We start from the raw sequence: 27,388 nt of genomic DNA, 5'->3' as shown, positions 1-27,388 counted from the left end.
ACTGTCAAAATGCTTTTTTAAAAGACAAAATTGTACTCGGCTCTACTACTACCTCTGACAGCTTGTTCCAGCCACTCACCGCCCTCTGCGTGAAACAATTGCCCCTCTGGACCCTTTTGTATCTCTCCCCTCTCACCTTAAACCTATGCCCTCTAGTTTTAGACTCCCCTACCTTTGAGAAAAGATGTTGGCTATCTATCTACCTTATCTATGCCCCTCATTACTTTATAGACCTCTATAAGATCAGCCCGAAGCCTCCTTCACTCCAGGGAAAACAAGTCCCAGTCTATCCAGCCTCTCCTTATAACTCAAACCATCAAGTCCCAGGTGGTAGCATCCTGGTAAACCTTTTCTGCACTCTTTCTAGTTTAATAATATCCTTTCTATAATAGGGTGACCAGAACTGTACACAGAAACGATGGGGTTTTTTCAGCATTTTACGATCCTGCAGAGAACGCCTCCATTATAATATGTCCTTGAAGTCGTCTGCCTGCTGCCCTCAGCAGTGCCCACCTCTCCCAATGGTGCTGCCAGCTGGACATCTTGGCAGGCCCTCTGATTAGGCTCCTCACTTCACCCACTGTCCATTCTTAATGGGCCATTCGAGGCAAATTCAAATGCTGCCTCTCGAAAGATGGCAAGCAATGTCCCTCCGCAGCCTCTTCTGCCTTCCCAGCACATAATGGAGCCCAAGGCTGGGATCCTGACAGTCGAGGCAAAAGCTAGAATTTTCCCATTGTGCGTTACTTGTTAATGATTAAATAGCAATCTAGACCACATTCATTAAGTATCAACAAGGGTAATGGAGTTGATTGATAATTAAATTTTACTTGCGTTTTGACTGAGTATTAGTTTATACTGTGAGTAGAAAGAAAAATGGATGTTTGAAACGAGTGTTATTTTTTGAATAATATCTGAGGTAAAAAACAATGTCATTAGATTGCATCGAATATGCTCGCAATTTCTTACAAAAATATTTGAAAACTCTGAATTTGGATCTGCTCAGTACATTTCAAAACAACATGCCCAGTTTCACAGGATAAACTTGCTTTTTGCAAAATTATACTTACATTTTGCAAAGACATGCTTATCCTGTTAAATAGAGCATGTCAAATTTTGCATATTCCCAAATAAACCAAATTCTCTCTCTCTCATCCAGCTCATAGTTACTGTTGTGACGTTAGTGTATCTTTAAGATATTTTTTTCTCTCTAAATCATGTTTTCTGCAGTTGTAAGCAGGCCTTTTTGGCTTCAATTGTTTTATCATACTGCACCGGTTTGTCTGGAGGAGTCTTTTTAGTGCTGCTTAAATGGGGGCTTGTTTATTTTTACTGGGATGTTTATGATTCTGCATTGTTTGGAGAGAAACTGGTTGGCAGGGCAGGTGATAAGAACTCTTTCATTTTCAACTTGGAGCTGTAGGTTTTAGTTTTTAGAAGTGATAGCAAGCTGAAAAGAAATCTCTCTTCCTGTTTTATTTGCAAATTCTGCTGGTTATCTGAAAGTAAGGTTTTGCCTTTCTGAAGAGGAGAATATGCTGTTGGTGGTTGAGTCCATCAAGAGAACTGCAGAATTCATCCAAAGGTCTTGATTCCAGTACCATGTGAGCATTAGTCTTTGCTGTGTCGAACCTTTTTAAAGGGTTGTTTATGGGATTAGTTTTGATTGGAACATCTTAGATATATATTTGTTGAGGGTTATATATTATTGTGATTGTTTTATTTTTGTTTATAATTGCTAAAAGTTCTTGCTAATTTTCTTACCATACATGCTAACTAAATTAATCTTTGTTTGACAAAAGCTCCCCAGTAGCCATTTGAATCATACCTGAAGTGAAACATACCATGCAAGTCCTAGCCAAATTTAAGATGCAAAATTTATGATTCAGGCGGGCTGCATAAAACATTTTGGAGTTTTTGACTTGAGCCATAACACTGTATTCAAGAGCAAAGTGTTTTAAAATTACTTGATGCTGACTGTATTATAGAAATGAATTATTCTGACCCAAAAATGAAATCATTGGAAAGTATATGTGGGTCAGTCAACATCTCAGTAAGATAGGTTAGCATCTTAGATATAACCCTTAACCTCAGTGATCCCCACACATCACATTTCTGTTTATGTAATAATTAACTGTTATTACACAAAATATGATGTGTTTGTGACATTATAGATATACTTTGTTTGCTATATTACTGCCCAGATTGGCCATTACAATTCATCCAAAATATTTAACCATCTCAGTGATCCAGCACCTAAACCAATCCATAGCAATAATTTTGTGTTTCTTCTGAGTGGTGATGTACAGTTTTAATAATTATATTAATTATAACATGCATGCTCATTAACAAACATTTAATCTATCATTTACCCCACCAGAATGTAATTAAAGCTTCTTTGCACAAGTATGTTTTAATGCTTACTGTTTATAATAATAATGCTGTGGCAAGGTCGCTTTAAGTTTTCTTTTGAAAATTGATCGAAGTGTCATTTAGGATTAGCATATCAATTTTCCTGCAAAAGTAATTCTGATCAGTGCATGAACTTGCAGTATGCCAACTGCACTTTATGTATAATTAATGTTGCTAAGCAATAATACTTCAAATTCTTATTTGTATCTACACCTAATCCTTTTAAAACTGATAAATGAGGATTGTAACTCTTTTTTTCATATGTTCGTTTGACATTGGATGTCTTCATAAGAATGGAATCTCAGTATGTAAATTTGCCCTTCTGAAATGCATGACTTCTTAACTTGACCAAATTGAATTATTTTCAATACAAGTTGTGCGACAAATTTTTATGCAACTGCAGTCATTTCTTTTAACCACAATACTAATGCTATGTCTTAAATTTGTCACCCTCGTTCTTTATTATCAAAATTATTATTAAAAATGCATTTTCTGCTTGCTAAATTATTAGGGTAGCAGAAAATGTAACATGAAATATAATTGTCACACAAGAGGGAAGAAATGTTTTATGAATTGTACTTGGATTTTTGAAGTGTACTGTATGAAAGTGACATTAAAGATCATTTCCCTGTCAGCAATAATTACATGCTTTCATGCAAATACTTTTTCTGACTAATTTAGCAGCCACAACGGAAGAACCTGAGGTGGTCCCTGACCCTGTCAAGCAAACTGATCGGGTGGTGAAAATAGCTGGAATCAGTGCCGGAATTCTGGTTTTCATCCTCCTGCTCCTGGTTGTGGTAATGATCGTTAAGAAAAGGTACGAAGTTGCTCTAATGTAATACTGCTTGTATATCTCAAATTAATGCAACTATTAGTTGACTGGTTACTTAACCAATACCTATTTCTGAAGCAGTATAAAAATAATTGAAGGATAATTGTGTTCTGTAAAAAGGCTTGCTTTTTTAAAAAGGTTCTGACTACTTGGTGTAGGAAAACTCCACCAAAGAGAAACTAACTAGAATACTTATAGCTTACATGTTTTATCTCAGAGGATGTAGTCTTGGCCTGTTCTTGAGATGTAAGTTATTAATGACATAGATTTGGTAAACCTTTTTGTGGTCCCAGGTCCCAAAATGGTTGCATCCCTCATACGTATGGGCTTGCACCCCAACCAAACATGGTTTGACTATATTGTGAGAACAGCAAGTGATTAATTTGTTTAAAAACTTGGGTAGTTTTCTGACTGGATATTACAGCACAGCATACCTGACTGCACCCCACATTGGATCCCATCTCCCCTCATGACTACCCTCCCAACTACCATCCACACTCTGGCCACCTTCAACCACACCCAACCCCAACCATCTGATCCCCACTGCTGACCACTGATGGCTCGTTGCCCAACCATCCTAACCCTGCTGACGCTAACCTTACACAGTCACCTTCTCCCTGACTTGTTGAAGTGGCTGGGACCTGCTTTACGGGAGAGTGACAGGGGTGTGACTTCATTTCTCCCAAACGCTGCGGCCCTGCACTGGCGGGAGGGCGGAGTTGCGGCCCTGCACTGGCGGGAGGGCGGAGTTGCGGCCCTGCACTGGCGGGAGGGCGGAGTTGCGGCCCTGCACTGGCGGGAGGGCGGAGTTGCGGCCCTGCACTGGCAGGGATGCAGAGTTGCCACCCTGCACATTTCTCACCAGTTCAGGAGAGAAATGTGCAGCTCCAGACTAAAAGTGAAAAGGAGCTGATTTGCAATCTGACGGTGATTGCCACTCCACAGAAATCCTGTCCCAATGTTTTAAATATTGTAGCAGAGACTGGGTGGAGTGAGAGATGGCGTTACTCTTTTTAACAGTTGGATTTTTAAAATCAATATGTAAATTTTATGTCGTTATTGTCATGTTTCCTGACTAAGAGTAGAGCAGAAGGATTGCAAACATGAATTGTAGGGTGAGAAACAAACTGTAGCTCGAGCTGAGTGTGAAGTAAACTTTGGAACAGCGGACAGCGGGCCATGCAAGTTTTGAATATATTGGGGCTGAAAATCTACAGCCCTGCTCTGCAACTTCTGAACTATTGTAAATCATATCTGAGAGACCTACCTTGTCAGATTTCCTGGGATCAGGCAAGTTAAATGTGTGAATGATCAAAATGCCATGTAGGAACATAAGAACAGGAGTAGGTCAGTTAGCCCCTTAGGCCTGCTCTACTTTTCAGTGAGATCAGTGCTGCCCTGCACCTAATTCCATATACCTGGACCTCTGTATGCCTTTGCACCATATGCCTTCATATCTTTGCTAAACAAAAATGTATCAATCTCAGATTTAAAATTAACAATTGATCTGGCATCAATTGCTGTTTGTGGAAGAAACTTCCGAACTACTGCCGCCCTTTGCATGAAGAGATATTCCATAATTTTGCCCCTGAAAGATCTGGCTCTAATATTTTGACAAATTTACGTTTATTCTATTAGTATCGCAAGTAGGTTTGCATTAACACTGCAATGAAGTTACTGTGAAAATCCCCTAGTTGCCACACTCCAGTGCCTGTTCGGCTATCATGAATGGAGAATGACCAATGCACCTAACCAGCACGTCTTTCGGACTGTGGGGGAAAATCGGAGCACCCGGAGGAAACCCACGCAGACACGGGGAGAACGTGCAGATTCCGTACAGACAGCACCCCAAGTTAGGAATAGAACCTGGGTCCCTAGCGTTGTGAGGCAGCAGTGCTAACCACTGTGCTACCATATGTCCACTAGTCCTAGAATCACCAAAGATCTGAAATAGTTTTGTTCTGCCTGTTTTATGAGTTCACATTAATATCGTGAAAACTTGAAGCAAATCACCTCTTAATCTTCTAAATTCTAAGGGACAGAGCCAGTGTTCCTGCAGAAGTTCTCACATAGCACAATTTGGCCCCTTTCAGTTGCCCCCCCAAAGAAGTTTAAAGGGCTTGCACGCTTAACTGAATAGGCTACTCATGACAAAAAAAGGAGGAAACTTGGATTGCAAGTTTAGTTTGTGTAATCTCTCTTTGTTAAGAGTAGAGCAGAAGGATTGCAAGCATGAATTGTAGGGTGAGAAGCAAACTGTAGTTCGAGCCGAGTGTGAAGTAAAGTTTGGAACAGCATAGCTGTGGTTAGCATAGCTGCCTCACAGTGCTAGGGACCCAGGTTCAATTCCCGGCTTGGGTCACTGTCTGTGCGGAGTCTGCATGTTTCCTCCGGGTGCTCCGGTTTCCTCGCACAGTCTGAAAGACGTGCTGATTAGGTGAATTGGCCATGCTAATTCTCCCTCAGTATACCCGAACAGGCGCTGGAGTGTGGCAACTAGGGGATTTTCACAGTAACTTCATTGCAGTGTTAATGTAAGCCTACTTGTGATTAACAAAAAAAACTTTAACTTTAATCCTTGGAGTCCAGGCATCATTGTGGGAAATCAACACTGAGCTCCTTCCAAGGGTAATATATCCTTCCTGGTGTTGTACCAGGGTAACCAATACCCAGTGAAACATTTAAGGGACACTTTGGCATCAACTAGAACCTGTAAGTTCAATGGAAGGCGGAGGCTGTGCCAGAGCCATGAGTTTGGGGTTGGGGGGGTAGAGAGGGGGGAGCAGTGGGTACATGTACCAGTAACTGGCACCTCTCTGGGAATGGAAAGGCAAGCCACTGAGAGGAGATCATTGTGCGCATGTGCAGAGACATACCACGCATGTCCAAAATTCACAGTATGGGACAAATGGTGTCCCGTGTGGCAGCAACACAGGGTGAACAGAGGGACATTCCCAAATATCAATTTATCACCTTGTGTAGTACCCAGAATTTCTCTCAGAAATCTTAACCAGGGCTTTGTACAACGGAAGCATAACTTCTACCTTTTTTTATGCTAGCCCTGTAGATGCAAATGTCAGCTTTCCATTAACATCTTTGATTAATTTTTTGTACCTGTTCAAAACATTTTAATGGTCTACATACCTGGACCCACAAGTCTCTTCAAATCTTCACATTTTCATGATTTTCCCCATGTCAAAAGTGTCCTGTTGTATCCTTTTTAGGTCCACAGTAAAAAGACTGCACATTTGCTTCCATTGAAAGCCATTTGTCAAAGTTTTTGCCCATTCAGTTAATCTATCAATATCGCTCTATAAATTTACGCTTTATATACACTGCATAAAATGCCACCTTTCTTTATGTAATTTGCAAATTGAAACATGGCTTTTTATTCCATCATTTGTCATTAATAAATGCAAAAATTAGTTGAGGCTCCAACATAGCTCCTTGCAGGACACCACTAATCATGTCTTGCTCATTCATGTATCTGCTCATTTGCCTACACTTTGTCTCTTACTGCTCAGTTGATATCCTCACCAGGCCAATAATTTGCCTTCAATTCCATAAGTTTCAACATTAGCTAACCATTTCTTATGAGGGAATTTATTAAACGCCTTCCAGAAGTCTCATCTATAGACATTCTCCTGTCCAAAAAGATTCAGTCAGATTCATCAGACTTGACTAGACGTAGAAACCCTACAGTGCAGAAAGAGGCCATTTGGCCCATTGAGATTGCACCGACTACAATCCCACCCAGGCCCTACCCCCATATCACTTCATATTTTACGAGCTAATCCCTCTAACCTACGCATCTCAGGAGACTAAGGGACAATTTTAGCATGGCCAATCAACCTAATCCGCACATCTTTGGACTGTGTGAGGAAACCGGAGCACCCGGAAGAAACCCACGCAGACACGAGGAGAATGTGCAAACTCCACACAGACAGTGACCCGAGCCAGGAATCGAACCCAGCTGTGAAGCAGCAATGCTAACCACTGTGCTACCGTACCGCATAGACATTTCGAATCCATGCTGACTGTCTCTGATCAACTCCAAATTTTACAGTATTCAGTCATCCCATCCTCAATCCAGAGTGATGTGCAGTTTTCCAATCTAAAGGAATGGTTCCTGAGTGTGGAGAATTTTGAAGGTTATAGTTGGAGCATCTGCAGTGTCACACCAATTTTCTTTAAAACCTTTGGAGGAAACTGTCTGATCCCCAGAATTTATCACTGTTTTATGCTAATATGCTCTTCATTATATTTAATTTATTTTTTGTGAATCCCTGCCCCTGATTCAGAATTAAATTTCATGGGATGTTTGACATACTGACTTACTCCATTATTGTAAACATTGATGCAAAGTCATTATTCAGCTTGTTAACCATTTACTTTTCTTCATTGACAATATCACCATTCAGTTTGCAAGGGAAGAGGCCAATCATAGAATCCCTACAGTGCAGGAGGAGGCCATTCAGCCCATCGAGCAGGCACTGACAACAATTCCACTGAAGCCCTATCCCCGTAACCCCACATATTTACCCTGTAATGCCCCCACATCATTAAGGGGATTAGCATGGCCAATCCACCTAACCTACACATTTTCGTACTATGGGAGGAAACCAGAGCACCCGATGGAAACTGACTCCGAACACGGGGAGAATGTTCAAACTCCACAGACCGTCACCGAAGGCCAGAATTGAATCCGGATTCCTGACACTGTGAGGCAGCAGTGCTAATCATTGTGCCACCATGCCACCCATTCAGCCCATCATAGCTGAGCTGGTATTTTGAAAGAGCAGTTGGGCTTAGTTCCTCATCCCTGTTTTATATCCATAACCTCCCAAGTTCTTTACACTCCAGTACCTTTTTACAATTATTTATGGAATCACCTTTACCTATTTGGGTAGTATTTCAGATCTTGCTCAGTGAAAACATTTCTTCTCCCACTCCCCTCTAGATTTCTTGCCAATGACTTTAAATGTATGTTCTCTGGTTATTGAAATATCTGTCAAAATCCCTTAATCTTGAAAACCTCCATTAGATCACCTCCTAATCTTCTCTGTCCCAAGGAGGACAGTTCCAAATTTGCCAGCCAATCCTCATAACTGAAGTCCATCGTTCTGGTAACATCCTAATATAATATTTTTTTGTGATTTTGATATCACTTGCAAGGTTCTTTTCATGCTCCTCTGTTTTGCCACTCTTTGTTGCTCTATATCTTTTCTGGTTGTTAGATCTGTGCTATTTTTTATATATATTTTTCCTTTCAGTTTATATTGCTTCTTACCCCTTTTAACTCCCAAGGAAAGTGGAGCTGTTGCACCTCAGGGAAATAAACTGGTTCTGATTATTTTTTGAACATCACCTGCTGACCTCATATTTTGCCCATTAACAGATTTGCCGAAGTTTACAGTGCACGTTTCTGTCTCATCACGTTGAAGTCAACCTTCTCTAAATCTACAGTCTTGGTAGCTGTTCAGCATTTCTCAAAAAAATGTTGAACACCTTCATATTATGATTGCTATCTAATACATGGTAATGCCCTGTTAGGCTGTTAACTAAATTGGGCTTACTCCTCATTACTAAATTTAATATGATTTACCTTCCATTGGCTGTGGAACATTTGGCTGCAGAAAATTATCCTGGATACACTCAAGAAATTCACTAGCTTTCTGACGTGCACTAATCCGCATATCCCAAGCTATATGAAAATAAATAAGATCTCCCATTTAAGCCACTGCACTTTTTCTGTATGGTTGTCTTATTTCTGCTTTTTGAGAATCCACCACTTCACAGATACTACCGGGGACTTATACACAACACCCACAATGGGTTTAAATCCTTTTTTTGTTTCTTAATTCTATCAATAATGTATTCACCCACCCACTCACTCTTCAGTATTATTCCTCATTATCCCCTCTCTTACCAATTAAACAATTTCATTCTTAGTCACAAAGACTACGGCAGGTATTTTATGACCTGGCTTGGGCGAGACCCATAACACTGCCAGAGGCCAAGGGAGAATCTAATTCTGCAAGCCTCGCCCGCCCCGATTCCGGGACATGCCGGTAAAATTCTGGCCTATGTCTCCCACTTTCCCCTTGAATAAAGGGAACTTGTGACAGGATATCTCTACTCCTTTCCAAAGCTCCCACCTGTTTTTGGATGTAAAGTAGACTCTCGAGTCTCTCTGAAATGACTATAACTCGGTCAAATTCAGCCTGTTTGTTCCTCACAAATCTCAATAAGATTGACTGTCATAGAGGAAGTCAAACTGTTGTGATCAAATAGCATCTTTCAAATTCACAGCTGTGATGTTTCAAACACCCTGTTTTTTAATCCTTTTCTTGTGAAACACAGGACATGGATCCCTGTCATTGAGGTGAAGGACTCAGACAGAGTTGCCAGCTCTGGTTTTGTTTGTACCTGGAGGCTGTTTCTCATGTCCTTTCGTCTTTAACTATCCCAAACATTTCCCACTGTTGGTTGTCTCTTGTCCAGCTTTCCCACACCAACTAGAAAGCCATCAGGCTCTTCAATTCCCAGTTGGATGATAGTCAAATGGCGTTTGTTCTATTTCTGCAATATTTTTATTTCTAAAAATATAACTGCAGAAAGATATTAGAGAAATGCACAGTTTTTGTGTAATGTCTCTATGATTTTTCTCTGAGATTTTCTCAGCCCTGTTTCCAAAGATTAATCTTAATTCTGAAGGCTCCAAGACAGTCCTGGAGAGTTGTCGAATTTAATATGATTTACCTTCCATTGGCTGTGGAACATATTGCTGCAGAAAATTATCCTGGATACACTCAAGAAATTCACTAGCTTTCTGACGTGCACTAATCCGCATATCCCAAGCTATATGAAAATAAATAAGATCTCCCATTTAAGCCGCTGCACTTTTTCTGTATGGTTGTCTTATTTCTGCTTTTCGAGAATCTACCCCAGATAGAGTCAATACATGTTTTTATCAAAGGTCACAAATCTTAAACATCATAATCTTCCATGTCTTTTTACAGACGTTGACTAATTTGCTATGTATTTCTAATATATTTCTAACTATTTCAGATTACCAACATTTGCAATTCATTTATTTTTCTTTATCAATAATGTCTCACTTTATTTTCTGCCATTTTAAAAATGTAACACAAAAGTGATACTAATATATACGTATGATCTATCTGATCTCTTGACTAGTTTCAATTCTCATACCTTGTTCTTGGAGTGTTCTGATTTATGATACTTTTGCTTTCATTTATACAAGATGCATACATTCCTGCTATGAGATTTTATTGTATCTTCAAGACAAATTCTAAATCACCATAATCTAAAATTAGTTACACAAAAATACTGCAATGTGAGTAGTAGACCAATTATGTTACAAAAGGTAACCATATGTACGACTACCAATGGAGTATCAATCCTTGTTTGATAGTAGGATCTTCTGGTGGGGCAGCTGGCCAAGTCATCTCCTCCTTCCTGCAGCCTCATGTAAAGTTATTCATAAAGAGCTATACATATGATCCACTCAAGACAAACAACTTGCTGTTTTTACAACATCTTTTTACCTCTTTATTCCAAGAGTGGATCACTATCTTATAGGACCTGATTGTACTATAAAAATTCTCCTTAATACAACATTTCCAATGGGATGGTGAGTTCTTTGTTTAAACCATGGTGTTAAAACACACCCTCTAACTCAGTTACTAATCATACAAATCTAGAGTAGCTTCCCAATTCTGCCTTATCAGGACTAGGCTATCTAAAAGCTCCTGGGAAACCACAGTACCCCTGTTTTCCTTAGCAATTGCAGTCTCAGAAATTCACTTGTCCAAATCTTTCCTGCAAAGAGGCAGTTTGCAGCATTGAGCATTTTGTTTTATTTTTAAGAAGTCTCTTCACCTCTCAAAGGATGGTCAAAAATTTGGCCAACATTTGAGTTTCATCAAATGACATTAAACTTATATTCTTCCATGATTCAAAAGGGTTGTAGTGGATTTTTCCGTATTCTTTCTTGTGCCTCATTTTTTGGTTATTTTTCTCTCTCTGAAGGTTACATGGCTGCTGGAGGACAGGAATGTCTAGTTAGGCTTCAGCCTTCATCAGTCTGGCATAAGCTTGTTAGGCCAGCTGGTCTTTTCTTGCCTATTGTTTTCGTATGTTCATAAATAAAGAGGATTTCCTTCTTTGTTTCATCATCTACAACATCTCCCAATGCACTTCCTATAAATAGTATTTGCTCCGATAAATAGGAATGTAGGAAAGTACAGGACCTTAAAAGACTTGATTCCACCTGACCAGTTCTCAAGCCATTCAAATGCCTGTCCACTTCTTCAAATACGTACCCAATACTTAATTGAACCTGCATTCACTGACTCCCGCAGCGGCATGTCCTACCTGTTTGCTATCCCCTGCATTAAGTAGTTAAATCTAAATTGTGTGCTTGCACCTGTTCATGAGATCAAATTCTACAGTATATCATAATCCCAAACGCACCATCAAGATAATGTGGTTCTAAAAGTCTCAGCCAATCTTGAAACTGTTGTGGGGATTCAACTTGATACATCTCCCTTATGCTTTCTACAAATCAGAATAAACCATTCAACCTCTTCTTTTCACCTAGCCTATGCCGGGTGTCAGTTTTGTTTTTTTTAAATGCCTGGATGTGCTATAATAAAATACGATTGTACACAGTATTCCAAATACTGTGGATATCTAACAGCACATGGACTGCAGCTGTTCAAGAAGGTAGCTCACCAGCACCCTCTCAAGCCTATTAGGTCTGGGCAATAAATGCTGGCCACAACCCATGAAACAATAAAAAGAAATGGTGTATTTGTAAAGGAGCAGTAGCATAATGGTTATTTTGCTGGACTAATAATGCAGAAACCTGAATTAATTTAGAGCACAGAAGGATACTATCATCCATTCTGGCTGAGTCGCCGCTAGCTTTTCAGCTTTCTATTTACATCACATGTTCGTCCCCCTTTTAACTGTTCCTCTTGTAATTGTCCTTTCCAGGCCATTATCAAAGTCCCATCCAAATTACATTCTAACTTGAGCATTTGCTCTATGGAGCATTCCATGTTGCAGTATTCTTCGGAAAAAAGCTTCCTTTTCCCCTGTCTCCACCCCTCTCATATATTTTCTGGTGCAATCCTAGATTTTAGCTCCTTGTTCCTAAACTGAGTAGAAGTGGAAACAATCAGTTATTACCTCTCCACTCAAATTTTTCAAACAATGGAGTCATCTCTCTTATTGGAGTTAAAAATGTCCAATTTTTGGCACACTTTTGAATCCAAATACATTTATTTCTTTATCTGCTTCCTGTCTGTGAGACAAAAGAATGACTAGGGTAAGATTAGGGCCAGTCAAGGACAGTAGTGGGAAGTTGTGCGTGGAGTCTGAAGAGATAGGAGAGGCACTAAATGAATATTTTTCATCGGTATTCACACTGGAGAGGGACAGTGTTGTCGAGGGGAGTACTGAGATGCAGGCTGTTGGACTGGATGGGATTGATGTTCATAAGGAGGAGGTGTCAGCAATTCTGGAAAGGGTAAAAATAGATAAGTCCCCCGGGCCGGATGGGATTTATCCTAGGATTCTCTGGGAGGCTAGAGAGGAGATTGCAGAGCCTTTGGCTTTGATCTTTGGGTCGTCATTGTCTACAGGAACAGTGCCAGAGGACTGGAGGATGGCAAATGTTGTCCCCTTATTCAAGAAGGGGAGTAGGGACAACCCTGGTAATTATAGACCGGTGAGCCTTACTTCTGTTGTGGGCAAAGTATTGGAAAGGATTATAAGAGATAGGATTTATAATCATCTAGAAAGGAATAATTTGATTAGGGATAGTCAGCACGGTTTTGTGAAGGGTAGGTCGTGCCTCACAAACCTTTTTGAGTTCTTTGAGAAGGTGACCGAAGAGGTGGATGAGGGTAAAACGGTTGATGTGGTGTATATGGATTTCAGCAAAGCGTTTGATAAGGTTCCCTATGGTAAGCTTTTGCAGAAAATACGGACACATGGGATTGAGGGTGATTTAGTGGTTTGGATCAGGAATTGGCTAGCTGTAAGAAAACAGAGGGTGGTGGTTGATGGGAAATATTCATCCTGGAGTTCAGTTACTAGTGGTGTACCGCAAGGATCTGTTTTGGGGCCACTGCTGTTTGTCATTTTTATTAATGACCTGGATGAGGGCGTGGAAGGATGGATTAGTAAATCTGTGGATGACACTGAAGTCGGTGGAGTTGTAGACAGTGCGGAGGGAAGTGGCAGGTTACAAAGGGACGTAGATAAGCTGCAGAGCTGGGCTGAGAGGTGGCAAATGGAGTTTAATGCAGAAAAGTGTGAGGTGATTCACTTTGGAAGGAGTAACAGGAATACAGAGTACTGGGCTAATGGTAGTATGGATGGTAGTGTGGATACTTGGTAGTGTGGATGAACAGAGGGATCTGGGTGCCCATGTGCATAGATCCCTGAAAGTTGGCACCCAGGTTGATAGGATTGTTAAGAAGGCATACGGTATGTTAGCTTTTATTGGTAGAGGGATTGAGTTTCGGAGCCAGGAGGTCATGCTGCAACTGTACAAAACTCTGGTGCGGCCGCATTTGGAGTATTGCGTACAGTTCTGGTCGCCGCATCATAGGAAAGATGTGGAAGTGTTGGAAAGGGTGCAGAGGAGATTTACCAGGATGTTGCCTGGTATGGTGGGGAAATCATATGAGGAAAGGCTGAGGGGCTTGAGGTTGTTTTCGTTAGAGAGAAGAAGGTTAAGAGGTGACTTAATAGAGGCATACAAGATGATCAGAGGATTAGATAGGGTGGATAGTGAGAGCCTTTTTCCTCGGATGGTGATGGCTGGCATGAGGGGACATAGCTTTAAATTGAGGGGTGAGAGATATAGGTTAGAGGTAGGTTCTTTACTCAGAGAGTAGTAAGGGCGTGGAATGCCCTGCCTGCAGCAGTAGTGGACTCGTCAACATTAAGAGCATTCAAATGGTTATTGGATAAACATATGGATGATATTGGAATAGTGTAGATTAGAGGGGCTTTAGATTGGTTCCACTGGTCAGCGCAACATCGAGGGCCAAAGGGCCTGTACTGGGCTGTAATGTTCTATGTTCAATCGCTCTTGCTGTGCGACTATGCTCTCTTTAATAAAATGTTGTTTTAACACATGGTACCTCATCAAACATCTTTTGCAAACACATACAAATCATATCTACTGCTTTGTGTTTATGTATTCACTGTGCAATTTCCTCCAGAAATTCACTTAGAGACCTCTGGCCAAACATTTTTAGATCTATGCTGGCTGTGCTGGCTTCTCATTATATGTTTCAATCCAATGTATGTTGTTATTTCCTGAATCAATTTATGCCACTTTCTATGTTAGAACAAATGCCTACAAATCCTGCTGATGGTATTTAACTCTCCCACAACTCGGTAATATATTGATAAGTTACAAGAATTTTAAGCCCCACCAAAAACTTGAATCGGTATTCCTAGTTAGCCGATTAGTGTTGGAGTAAAGTAGATTGGTAGGAAAGAACAGTGACAAATTTTGTTGTAAGTGAGCAAGTTATCCACAAATTTTTATATATGGGTAAAGTTGATAGAATAAATAGATACTTTTTTTTGCTTAGTTGAAATTGAAATGGTATTTAAATACATCAATACTGCTGCAAGGTTAATTAAGAGGAAAAAAGGTTGTTCATTTAGAAAATGTCAGTTGAGTCAAAATCATTAAAATCTGTTTTAGCCAGTGACTGATTTCAAGCTAATCAACTGATCATCAATGTTGGCCTCTTGTCTGACATGATCATCTACATGACATTGCTGTAATGATGGCTAAAGTGATTTTGTTATTTATCATATCTGGAATGTTCATTATTTCATTGACTTAAGATTTCTGTGCAAAACATCTTAATAGATGCAAGTTATTCTGCCCAAAAGCATTATTTCATTCTTTGTATTTACTTACATTTTTCAAGTTTTTTTTCTTGTTGAAATGGGTTCCTAATAAAGACAAATTAGCAATTCTGATGTATTATATGGTGCATGTAAGAAATGTGCAATCAATTTTAATTATTCACTCACTTTGTTTAATGACTGATATCTGGAATGTAATTGTCCACTTTCATTCTGTGCCCATTATTTCTATTTTATTTGCAAGCACTTAATTGCATGGAATGTAAGATTATTGCATGAGTTGTTTGCAGTAAAATGCTAACCAAAGATGATCAGTATCAAATACAGCTAGCATTTGCTTTATTGATTGTAACTGATTCCACACTTTTATTCACCAATAATTCTTTCTTCACTGTCTGATTTGCTTGCCAGGAGGAGCTACTATTCTTATTCTTATTACCTGTAAGTAGACAATAGAAGCAAGTCTGTTGTTATTTTAAAGATAAAGGGTTCGTTGGGTACAAATTATAAGTTTTGACACAAATGGTCCTGTTCTGAATCCAGTAGGCTACCGAGAAAGTTAATGCACAAAATATTTTAAGTTAAATTTGTAGTTTTAATTTAAAATGGGTAACCTACATATCATTTCAATAAGTTCAATAAGCAATAGCTTAGTAAAAAAAAATGAAGTTACTTTTGTTTTAGTTGTAGTCCAAAATGTCTGAAGTTCACCCTTGACTTTGTTCCGCTAATGGAACACTAAACTAATATCAGTCTTTATCATTGCTTTGTTATAGCTGCAGTCAATGTTGAACATCAGGGTATATCTTGGGCTTCTGTAAGAAATGTTGTCTTTACGAATAACATTTTTTATGACAATTAGCTCTATATTGAATGTGATAGATAGCTCTTGTTAGATTCTGTGCAATGCTTAGATTTTGAAAACTGCATTTCAACAGATTTAAGCAATGCAATCAATTTTCAAGTTAATGAGGTGGCGATTTTCATTGAAACAAAAACAAGTTATTGCGTGACCAAATATCAACCAGACGTTCTTTTAACAGTCTGGTATTTAAAATAGAAATGTAAAAGAGAATCTAAAGCTGCTTGTGTAATGGTAATATTACACTGTCCTCAAAATAAACAGTTTTAGAAGATAAACCACTGAAGAAGCAAAATAGAGATACAGTTAGTTCCATTAATTAAATTGTACTCTGAAATCTTTATCTGCAGCAGCCTTCCATCTTGTCGGCTGATGGCTTGCACTGTGGTGGTCAGCTTTGTGTTAAGCATTGTCTGGTGTAGCTTGGGAGCCCTGCTCTGGCATGGCTGTCTCTGCTACATTTGATGCAGGCGTAGACAGTGGACTGAGAAGGTGCACAATTTGCTGGCCTTTGCTTTCTGTGGGCCTTCTTTTTGGGCAGCTGAGCTTCTCATTGCTGCTCATCTCTTCCAATGTCCTAACAGTCGGCTTCCAAATTGAGGAATGACATCAGTGATTTTCTCCCAGTTGTTACTATTTATATCCGCCATCTTCATACCTGCAGATGTCTTTGTGGCTGAGATATGGGTGCCCAGTAGGTTGTGTACAAAAGGCTTTTAGGAATACAGCCACCATCCAGCCTATGAATGTGCTGAGCCAGCTTGGGCATTGTTGGCTTAGCAATGAGTGCATGCTGATGGAATTAGCACATTCAGAACCTTGTCCTGCCTCAATGATATATCTGAGACAATGAAGATTGAACCATTCAGCCTTTTCTCCTGCCTCACATGTGTTGTCCAGGTCTCACTACTGTAGAGGAGTGCGTTGATGACACGGGCTTGGTTGATTCACAGTTTGCTGTTCTCAGTCAAACTGCTGTTGTTCTACATTCTCTTACACAGCTTCAACATAACAGCGACAGCTTTTATGATGTGTGTGACAGCAATCGGTGACAGATTGTTGGGAATTCTGGAGCCTAGATGTGGGAAACTGTCAGCAATCTCCAGTGTCATGTTGTCAATCCTGATAGATGGTGAATTGGCAGCATCCTGGACCTGATGTCAAACCAAATACTTTACAGATGTGAGAGAGTCTCGCCATTTGACCCTGAAGGTGCTCCTCATTGTGAAATGTTATTGCAACATTGTCAGTGTCGAGCAACTCTTTTTTGAGGACTTGGTGCATTTTTGTCTTGGATCTCAAGTGGATAAGTTTGAACAGCTTTCCATCCATTTTGGTGTGAAAGTCAACACCCTCTGGAGATCACTTGAAGTCATATGACAGCAGCAAAGAGACGAATATGCCAAAGAGTGTCAGTGCCAGAACACAAGCCTGTTTGACCATATTGCAAATCTATGTTCTGATGTTGCCCTTGCCTAGCAGACCTTACTCACCACATTGTCATGGAAGGAGAAGATCACATTGAACAACTTCAGAGGGCAATCAGTCTTTTCTAGTAGCTTATATAGACTGTCTCTGCTAACATGGTCGATGCTTTGGGCAAATCAGTGCAGGCAGAGTATAGTGGATTTATTCGTTCATGGTATTTCTCTTGTAGCTGCCAGATTGAGAAGATTATGGCAATCATGGTTCCTCCAGTTCTGAAACCACACTGGGATTTGGGATAGATGCGTTCAACCAGGATCTGCAGTTTAACAAGGACAACACAGAGAAGTACATTTCCCATGATGCTCAGCAGGGAGATGCCTCAATAGTTGTTGCAATTGCCACACTTGTTCTGCAAGGTCACCATCTTTGCATCATGCATATCCTGGGAAACTGCCCCTATCTCCCACAGAGACCGAGAAGTTTGTGCAGATGCTGCAGGAGTGCCAGTTTTCCATGCTTGACGAGTTCAAGTGATATAGCATCAGTGCCTGGAGCTTTCTGCCCTTAACAAGCAAGTCAATCATTTTGTTAAACTCCTCCACTGTGGATTTGATATCCAGCTCTGTCATAATGGACAGGCTTTCTATGGTGCCTGGAGCTTACTCAGTGGCAGCGTTTTCCCTCGAGTACAATCAAGGTAATATTCCACCCACCTAGCTGTTGAACTTCTCCAAGTGGTGTTTGGTACATTCAGAGACTTCTTGTTCAGATCTTGCTTGCAATTAATGAGAGCAAGCCACTTGGCTTCAATGACAGATCCCATCACAGTGATGTTAGTCTCCAGTCATTCTTTTGCCACTCTTTCTTCCCATATGTTGAGTGCGCAACATTGTCTCGTATTTTCTGTTTCACTTCTGCATTCTCTATAGGAATGCTGGAGTGTGCCTGTTCAGGAGAATCGTCTAATTGTTAGTTTTTATATGGGTAGGCAATATGGTTGATCTTGAAACAAGGATGGCATTTTTACTTTGAATGAAAAAGTTTCCAGGGCTGTATCCTCCAGTGCTGTATCCTCCAGTGCACACCAGGAGGCATGTGTATCACAGTGAGCACTGTGGTAGCTAAATGTGTTGAAAATACTGTTCAGAGAATCATGTCTGGTGATGATCAGAACTAGTTGATGCCAATGCCCTGATCCTGGATTTCTCCAGGGCATGGTTTCTTCTGAAGGAAGGGATTCATAGAATCTACAGTGCAGGAGGCGGGCGGCCATTTGGCCCATCGAGTCTGCACTGACAACAATCCCACCCAGGTCCCATTCCCATAACCCCACATATTTATCCTCCTAATCCGCCTGACACCAAGGGACAATTTATCATGGCCAATCAACCAAACCTGCACATCTTTGGACTGTGGGAGGAAACTGGAGCACCCAGAAGAAACCTACGCAGGCACAGGGAGAAGGTGCAAACTCCACATACACAGTCAACCGAGATCGGAATTGAACCCGGGTCCCTGGCGCTGTGAGGCATTATACAAAGCTCATGATATAAGCCAAGCCCAAATAGTCGATGTCCATTCTCATTTATCTTTCCCAGGCCATGATGGCTGAGACTGCAGGAGAATGTCTTGTGGTTAGCATCCATTTTTACTTCAAAATCCCCCAGAAAGATATTCTGACATTGGGATTCTGGTGATGGCAGTGTCACATTCTTTATAAAGCTAGTCTTTCATCTCTGTAATGGAGCACAGTGTTGAAGCACAGTTACTCATTAGGTTAACTGGCCTTGTTTGAGTTGAGAGACAGATGGAGAGAACATAATACGAACCATTTGTGAGGGCCTCTATCATCAACAGCAGCGAGTTCCTTACTGCAAAGCCTATGCCTAACTCACGTTTCCTCCAAACATTTCCCCTGTCAGATGAACGTATAATGTTTTTCTTTCAACGATCTGCTCTGTGAACCTTGGCTCCCATGTTGATGTTCAACCTATCAAATTCCAGATTGATCACAATTGTTTGTGCACATTATTGACTCGTTGCAAGTCCGCTGTCAGTCCTGTGCACATGGCCCTGATGTTCCTGCTGGCTGAGCAAAGCGATGGCATCCTCTTTAACAAACAAACAAACAAGTGGAATTCCGTCCACTTGTTGAGCAGAGACTCTAAGCTCCAAGCACCCATTCATGCAGATGGTCCTTGGCGGATCAGCACTTTACTAGTCAGGGCTGCCTGACTTGAGGTAGTTGGTGGCTGACCGCTGGGGTACATTGGTCCCTCCCACCATTGGAAACGGCCCATAGCACTTGTTCTTCAGACCAATCAAGTTGGGGTTATCACTTGTAACTGCTGTTCTGCATGGTGTTAAGGTTCTGCAGTGAAACTGTAAAACCCTCTACAGAGTGCAAGCACAGCAAAATTTATGAAGACTGTAGGCTTCCCAAAAACCCTCCCCACACCCCTTTGACCTCCCCTGTTGCGCCCAAAGGAAGGCAAAGCACTATGCTTGCCAATGGCTTGATTGCAGGTGTCGTTGGAAAGATAACTGATTTAGACATCAGGTCACATTTAGGCTACACTCCAGATTTTTTTTGTCAAGATTTACTCACTTAGCTTTCAACTCTCCTGAGGTGCCCACAGCTGGGAGTAAGGCTCATGAGTGCCAGGATGTGTCCATATGTCAGTGGGCCGGCTCACTGCATGTCTCGGGGCCAATCCTCCTGCCAAGTTTCATTTTCCACTTGTCACCACCAGGAGGCACAGCTGAGGACTTGCCAATAGAGGGGCAGCATACTCACAGGGAGTGACTTACACATTTGGCCGTCTTTCTGCAGTGCTGCTAGCCGGTGGTGTGGGCTGAAAATGAGAAACAAACCAGCATGCACAAATGGAAAGCATTGTTAACTCTCTTCATCAACACACTGAACACATCACATCGACCTGTTGGACACTTGCATCTTTAATTATAAATCTAAAGTTGATTTCAGCAAAGCATGATTCATTTCACAACATTATCTGTATCGAAACTTTCATTCTCCATCTCCTTGGTAGCGCTTGCACTTGTGTACCTTCTTCAGCTTTTCCATTGAAGAGAGTCTTGTTCTGATAAATAATGAAAACTGGCTGCAGCTCATTCAATCTCAAATAGATACTAAATTGTTTTTTTTATCCTGGGAGAGAATGCACAAGAAGTGCTTGGCTGAAAATACAGCAATTGAAATATGCCACATGCTACTGGACTCCGACAGAGAGGTTGTCAGTCGATTGAAGAGAGAATTAAATTACTGAAAATAAATTTTCATTTAAAACCTTGACACGTACAGATAATATTGTATTATCTTTTGGATTCTGTGTCAAAGCTTATGAATTTGGCCTTGACAAATGTTTTTTTCTAGTGCGTGCTAAATGTGAAGTATAAGAATCAGTGAAAGACCTGAGGAACTGCAATTTATTTTATTTTGAACAATGTATACAGATTAAATCTGAATATTTATTGTGAATAGTAGCCTTTACAACACTTCTAGTGTTTCCATTGTGCCGCACATGATGTTTGATGGATTGAAAATGCTTGTTTCCAAAAACAGCTAATCAGTTTATAAAGTTATGAAGGAATGCACAATGAATACATTTAATATGGGAGTCACGAATGTAAAATAATTCAGATCAGGCCCTGTCAATGTCTGAAATAATCTTAGCTATCCATATAAATATTATCAGTTGTAAGCTAGCTCAGTAGGCTCATCTTATCCAAGAGAGCTAACTTGTTTATAGATACCCATTTATCATTCTGTAATCAAATAACTCGCTCCATTAATCAGATCATTGATGAGCACAGTCAAGCAGCAACTAGAGTAAATGTAAAAATTTCTACTGTCCACAGCCATTAAAAAACAATAGAAAATGAAATCAAAGGCAAGATTGGAAATTGATCAAAATTGCAGGAATGATATTTAGCACTTTTTTCATATTAAGGTAAAGTCCAATTGATGACGATCCAAAACACAGCAGGCTTCATTTTAAGTGATTTCATCTGCATAAAATCTGTGCATCTATTTAATACATTGGAAGAAACGTAGGAATTTTGAAATGCAAACTAACTGGAGAATAGTGTTTTGGGGGCACAACTGCTCATTTAACTCGAAATCAAAGATTTTCCAATCATAAAATCAAATGACAACAGGAGGTCACAATGTTCCCAAATCTCACCATTCATCAGAAGCCCCACATAGACTAGGTCATGGAAGCAAACTTATGTTCTTTGATTTGTGCAAAACACTCATTGTGCAAAACACTCATTGTGCAAAACACATATTCCTACCAAGATGGAGATTGATAAATTTGTTAGGCAAGGTTATCAAGGAGTGTGGGATAAATGTGAGGAGTTGAGATCAGTTGTGATCTCATTAAATGGCATAATAAGCTCAAGAGGCTGAATGGACTACTCCTGTTCCTATGTTAGTTAACCCTTTGGATATGTGTTTCTGGAATTGTTGATTTGTAGCATTTGCAAAAGAGCTGTCTCTCACCAGTGATATGTCTATAGCGAATTTTTAAAAAATGCTTTTGTAGATATTGTTTCAAGTTGTCAAGCATTTGAGCATTAATTAGATTCTTATATTTCCATGAAATAGAAAAGAAAGACAGATCTTGCATTTATAAAGCTCCTTTTAGTGGCAGCTGTATCTCAACAAATAGCACTCTTTGTCTGAGGCAGAAGGTTATGGGATCAATTCCCACTCCAGGACTTGGGAGCTCAAAAATGTAAGGTGAAACTGTTGTGCTGAGAATTTGCTGCACTGTTGGAGGTGCTGTCTTTGCATGAGATATTAAACCAAGGTCCTTTCTGTCCCTTCAGGTGGGCACAATAAACGATCCCTTGTACAATAGAGTTGGGGAGTTAGCCCTGTTGTCCTGGCTAGTTTCCAGCTATGAATGAACATCACTAAACAGATTATTTGGACATTATCGTATTGCTACTACAGGTGCTATATGAATGCAAGTCTATTTTTCACAACCCCAGAATATCCCAAAGTGCGTTAGTCAATTAGAATAATTTTTTAGATGGTCCTGTTTCGTGATAGGCAGTGCTCTCTGTAAAAGATGGAAATCTTTATGTTAAGCCTAGCCAGTTGCCATGTTAAAATTCTGCACAAAAATATTCAGTCAAACAATTTGCTTTTGGATTGCAGTAAACTTGCAAAGAAGCGCAAGGATGTAGTAGGAAATACTCGACAAGAGATGACTCATATGGTGAATGCAATGGACAGGAGCTATGCTGATCAAAGCACACTTCATGCCGATGAACCCCTTTCTATCAACTTTATGGACTCGCACAACTTCAGTCCTAGATGTAAGTATCATGTAGTTAATTAAAATTGTTGGAAACCACATCTTTCAAAAGGTAAAAGCAAAACACTGCAGATGCTGGAAATCTGAAATAAAAACAAAATCCTGGAAAAACTCAGCACCTATTGAGAGAGGACCAGTTAACGTTTTGAGTCCACATGACCTTTCTTCAGAACTGTTATTTAAAAAGGTATTGGGGGATCACATCAGGAACAATTCGTATAGCTTTTTTATTTAGAAGCACTAAAAAGAGCATGAAAATCTGGTTTGGAAACATTCCCTGCCAAAGCTTAGAAGTCCTCAAAAGATATTATTATGCAGACTGAGCACAACCACAGCATGTACCTTTTCAATCTGGCAGATTCAGAGTGCAATCAAGCAGCAGGACGGCCAGAGGCAGTGCGCACACCAGGAATCGTGTAGTGTGAATATTGGGAGCCCAATAATTCCCAGGAAATGATTTTAATAAGATGGTGCACTCCAGCACTGCCCCAGCACTCAGCAGGACCAAGTTTACATGTGGCCACTGGGCACAAATACTATTAAAGGTCCAATATCCAATTGCTGAAAGCCAGAAAGTCCAGCACCGGCCTGCCATCAACAGGTGTGTCCAGGACCCAAATCATCCTCGAGACTGATCAGAAAATTCTCCCTATTCTTTAGGGGTCCAGCAACTTAGCTGCCCTGACTTCATCCCCCTCCCTAGTGCACCAACGTTCACCTGCAGGTGTAATGGCCTTCAGTACTGCACTGTCTCCTGAGACAAGGAAGCAGAAACTCCATCAGAGGAAATCACACTTGCTTGTTGTACCCAACATGCAAATCCCATTTACCTGTTCCCTGACTTGTGTTAGAGCCAAAAATAGTGTAATCTCCATGAACCCTGAAGTTAAATCTACATTCTGAAAAACCGATAAGTGCTCCGTAAATATGTTACTGTTATTGCTGTAGTGTCTTATCAACTGACAGATATCTAATGATGGTGATAGAATACACACACCTCTCTGATTAAGCTGATGTTCCAAAGTCCTACACGGTCAATGAAATTACTTTTGAAGTGTCGCTACTATCAATTTGTAGGCAAAAACAGCATCAGATTCGCACACAGTAAGGTTTTTAAAGCAACATGAGGTTGCATAACCAGTTTATCTGTATTTTGGTGCAGTTAGCTGAGAAAGAATGGTGACTCAAACACCTTGAAAACCATGGCATCTTTTGCATCTACTTGAATAGTCAAAAGTAGCTTTGGTGAAAAGATGGGACTTAGTTAAAATTGTCTCAATCCTATGCTTAACTTTGGGTCACCATACCAAAAGTTACCACACAAACATTGGCGTGGATGCACAAATAAACATTGGAATTAGCTTAATTAGTAAAACAAAGTATTAAAACAGTTATTTGCATGAAATGATACATGATTAAAATAATGTACTAGGTAGGGTAAGGGAGTAAAAATCTTAAGTGGTGTTGGCACCCAGAATTCGTCAATTCTGGTCCCAGCATTTGTATCAGGATTGCATCTTCTGGTGCACTTGTTATGTTTATTCTCGGTGTGAGAGCTTTGTATTTATTGCTCATCTTTCGTTCTGCTGAGAAGATGGTGATGTGGTGCCTCCTTCATATTGTTACAGCTGTGTGCTGATGGTGTTTCCATTGTGCTCTTAGGCAAGGAGTTCTAGGATTTTGACCCAACGAGAATAAAGAAATGACCATGTATTACTTGGAGAGAACTTGGAATTGATGTTATTCTCATGTCCCTGCTGCCTTTGTCTGTCCAGAAAGTGTTTGTCCACATCAGAAAGTGAAGACACAGGTTTAATTGTTGTCTAAAGAAGCCTTGCTAAGTTGCGACAATTCATCCTGTAAATAGTACACATTGTGGCCACCAATCAAGTTGGCTGTTTTTTAAAAGTTTTTTTTACTATATCCTTGAAGTTACAAAGCTAATGCTCAGAGTGGAACAGGCAGACCCAAATCCATTCCTTGCTTACTCCAAAAACCAAATTCAAAATCCAATTGAATCCAATTCATGGTGCCCATAAGAGAGATAAACAAGATCCAAACTGGCAAGTTAAGGCATTGCACCCCATCTTGGGTTTGATCTGATGCTTGATCTTGTGTTTGGGATAGCGAATGAGGCACTGATCAAGCAAATTGTTCAATCCTGGATGGAGTCGAGCTTCCTGAGTCATACTGCAGTTGCACCCATCCAAACAAATGGAAAATATTCTCTTCGACTCCTCAGTTTCCATATGTGTGCTAAAGAAACATAGCATTTTCTCTCCGCCATTTCAGTTGACACCACAGTTAACTCTGTGCTATCGTACTGATAAGTCGCGGAAGAAATATCTAGTTTCAAATGAAAATTGAGAAAAGTAAAACCATCATTTTTGGCCCTGCCATGCACGCTACAAAACTCTGACATCCTGTTGGGTCCATGTGTTGATTTCAAACTGCATCACAACATGCTTGCTTATATCTCTTCATTATCTATGTCCTTTGCTGCCTCAGCCCGACTGATGCTGGGACTCTTACCAATGTATTTGTTACTTCTACATCAGATTTCTCCAAGTTTTCTTGACAGCTGATATTTCTCTGTCTGTAAAAGCCAGCTCACTCAGCAATCAGTTGCCCACAGTAAGATCTGTTCATATAACACCACTGTCCCTTGATGGCTCCCTGACTCCCCATACATTGGAAACAAGTTCTCATCATTTTCAAATATCTCAATGGGCATGCCTTATGTTTCAACCTGATGTTTCCTCCCACAGCCATTAATTTCCTGATTTTTGACCTGCTGTACATCTCTCAAATCTTCACACGATCATTTGTGATAGATCATTCAGGAGATGCCAGTAACCATGGGCCACTCTCCTCTCTTTTAACACCATTTGCTACATTCTGTTCACCTTTAAAAGCTGTTTAAAACCCATCTTAACCACTAAATCTTTGGTCATGTCAGGTGATACTCCCATCAGGATTTGACATTGTTCCTTTTTATTTTCCCCTCTTTAAAGCGGCTTCTGGGTTTTATTTTACATTAAATCAGCTATAGAAATGAAGGTAGTTTCTGCTGGTTTATTTCAGGATGATTGTGCACAAATAATGTTGGAAATACCCCTGAGGTCACCTAATTGAGTGAATTTTATTTCCTAGTTACGGTTATTTGTAAAGGTTAGCGACTTGTGGCTTTGCAGTAGAAGTCCCTGAGACTTGAAAACAGATTTGACAAAACTCATGCAATCAGTGGAGGCAATGAATAGAAAATAATGTGCCGCATGTGTGAAATGATCCCTTTTGTTCAAGAAGGTTATGTAGCTTCTCACAATGGTTCAGTTACTTCAGTGATTAGTTGAACCATATAGATCAGGAGAATTCCTAGTTCAAACACTGGTGAGTGCTGCATCAGTTGATTTTAGCTGGGACAATAATAGGGGTGCTACAGTTGACTTTAGCACTCCTGGAGTAGGGAAGAGAAAATGAAGAAGGCTTCCTCTATCTCATTATGACCATTAACCTCTGGTATGTTTTGAGGACAGGATAAGACTCCCAGTAAGAGTAGAAGTTTCCTGCGATTTCTCCTTTACATTCAATAAATTATTTGCATAACAAGTCACTAAGTGGAAGGCTAAAGGCATGAGTGGCCTTTTTAATCTATTTTCTAAAGCTCCAGCAATCTATTAGTTGTGGGAGGTGAATGAGGTCATTGGAGAGGAATCAAATCTAGTGATGTATCATGTTTTGGGATTTCTGTCTATTCACGTTACAAGTTGAATTTACCGAACACAGGAGTAAAACAACTTTCGTCAGCTGAAAACCAAGTTGGTGGATGAAAACAGAAACAAAAAATGTTCTGAATATTCAGCAGGCGCCAGCATCTTTGTAGTGATGAATAGAGTTAGATTTTCAGGTGAATAACCTTTCATCAGTAGGGTTATTGGATGCTGTATCTGAAAGCTAAATGGAGCAGATTACTAAATGTTAAATCTCAAATAGCAGCAGGAGTAGTTTATTTGGTTGGCCCAAAAAGATTGGTTACTCCACCACTCCAGCACATTGTACCATCCATTCAGATCACAACTGAGCTGTACCGCCCACAAAACGATCCAGAGCAAATTTAGGAAAGATTTGCAAAGGGTGGTACTCTGATAGAAGTCGGCGTTGAAGTAGAATCTTCTTTTTTTTAAAGATAGATCACTGTTCATAAAAGAAGATAGCAAGTCAGTGGGATTAGAGTGGAGAAAAGTTAAGAAAAAATCTGACAGATTTGCGGCAGAGGGGGAAATTTTACTGTCCCACCCGCCACAGGAATTGTAGTGGGCGGCACACGGTCCTATGCAAAGGTCCATTGACCTTGGATGGGATTTTCTAACCATGGCGCGAGTGTGGCTGGAGAATCCAGTCCAGAGTATCCATTTCAGTTGGCCTATTGTACAGTTTCTGAATCAACCTATGAAATTCCTAACAGAATACATCATGATCATCCAACCCAACGTTTAACACCTTCCAATTGATCAAGTTACCAATATATAGTCCATTCTCAGGCCTCCTTGTACATTACCAATTTGTTTTCAT

The 27,388-nt window shown here is 40.2% G+C and overlaps 1 protein-coding gene across 6 annotated transcripts in view; it reads left to right on the top strand.

Moving 5' to 3' along the window:
• Positions 1-27,388, top strand: part of ptprk (protein tyrosine phosphatase receptor type K) — a 607,729-nt gene that overhangs the window by 508,637 nt on the left and 71,704 nt on the right. For 3 of the 6 annotated variants that reach the window (XM_078212849.1, XM_078212847.1, XM_078212846.1), the window contains exons 14-15: positions 3,094-3,232; positions 22,657-22,817. In XM_078212849.1, the coding sequence (XP_078068975.1) occupies positions 3,094-3,232; positions 22,657-22,817 (300 nt within the window). Of the gene's footprint in view, positions 1-3,093; positions 3,233-15,589; positions 15,620-22,656; positions 22,818-23,315; positions 23,325-25,397; positions 25,451-27,388 lie in introns of all 6 variants that reach the window. The other 3 variants (XM_078212848.1, XM_078212845.1, XM_078212850.1) reach the window with 2 other exon arrangements.

The sequence above is a fragment of the Mustelus asterias genome, chromosome 5 (assembly GCF_964213995.1).
Source record: "Mustelus asterias chromosome 5, sMusAst1.hap1.1, whole genome shotgun sequence".
Classification (NCBI taxonomy): Eukaryota; Metazoa; Chordata; class Chondrichthyes; order Carcharhiniformes; family Triakidae; genus Mustelus; species Mustelus asterias.
The sequence above is the reverse complement of the archived record's forward strand: the minus strand, read 5'-3'. Positions and strand labels throughout refer to the sequence as shown.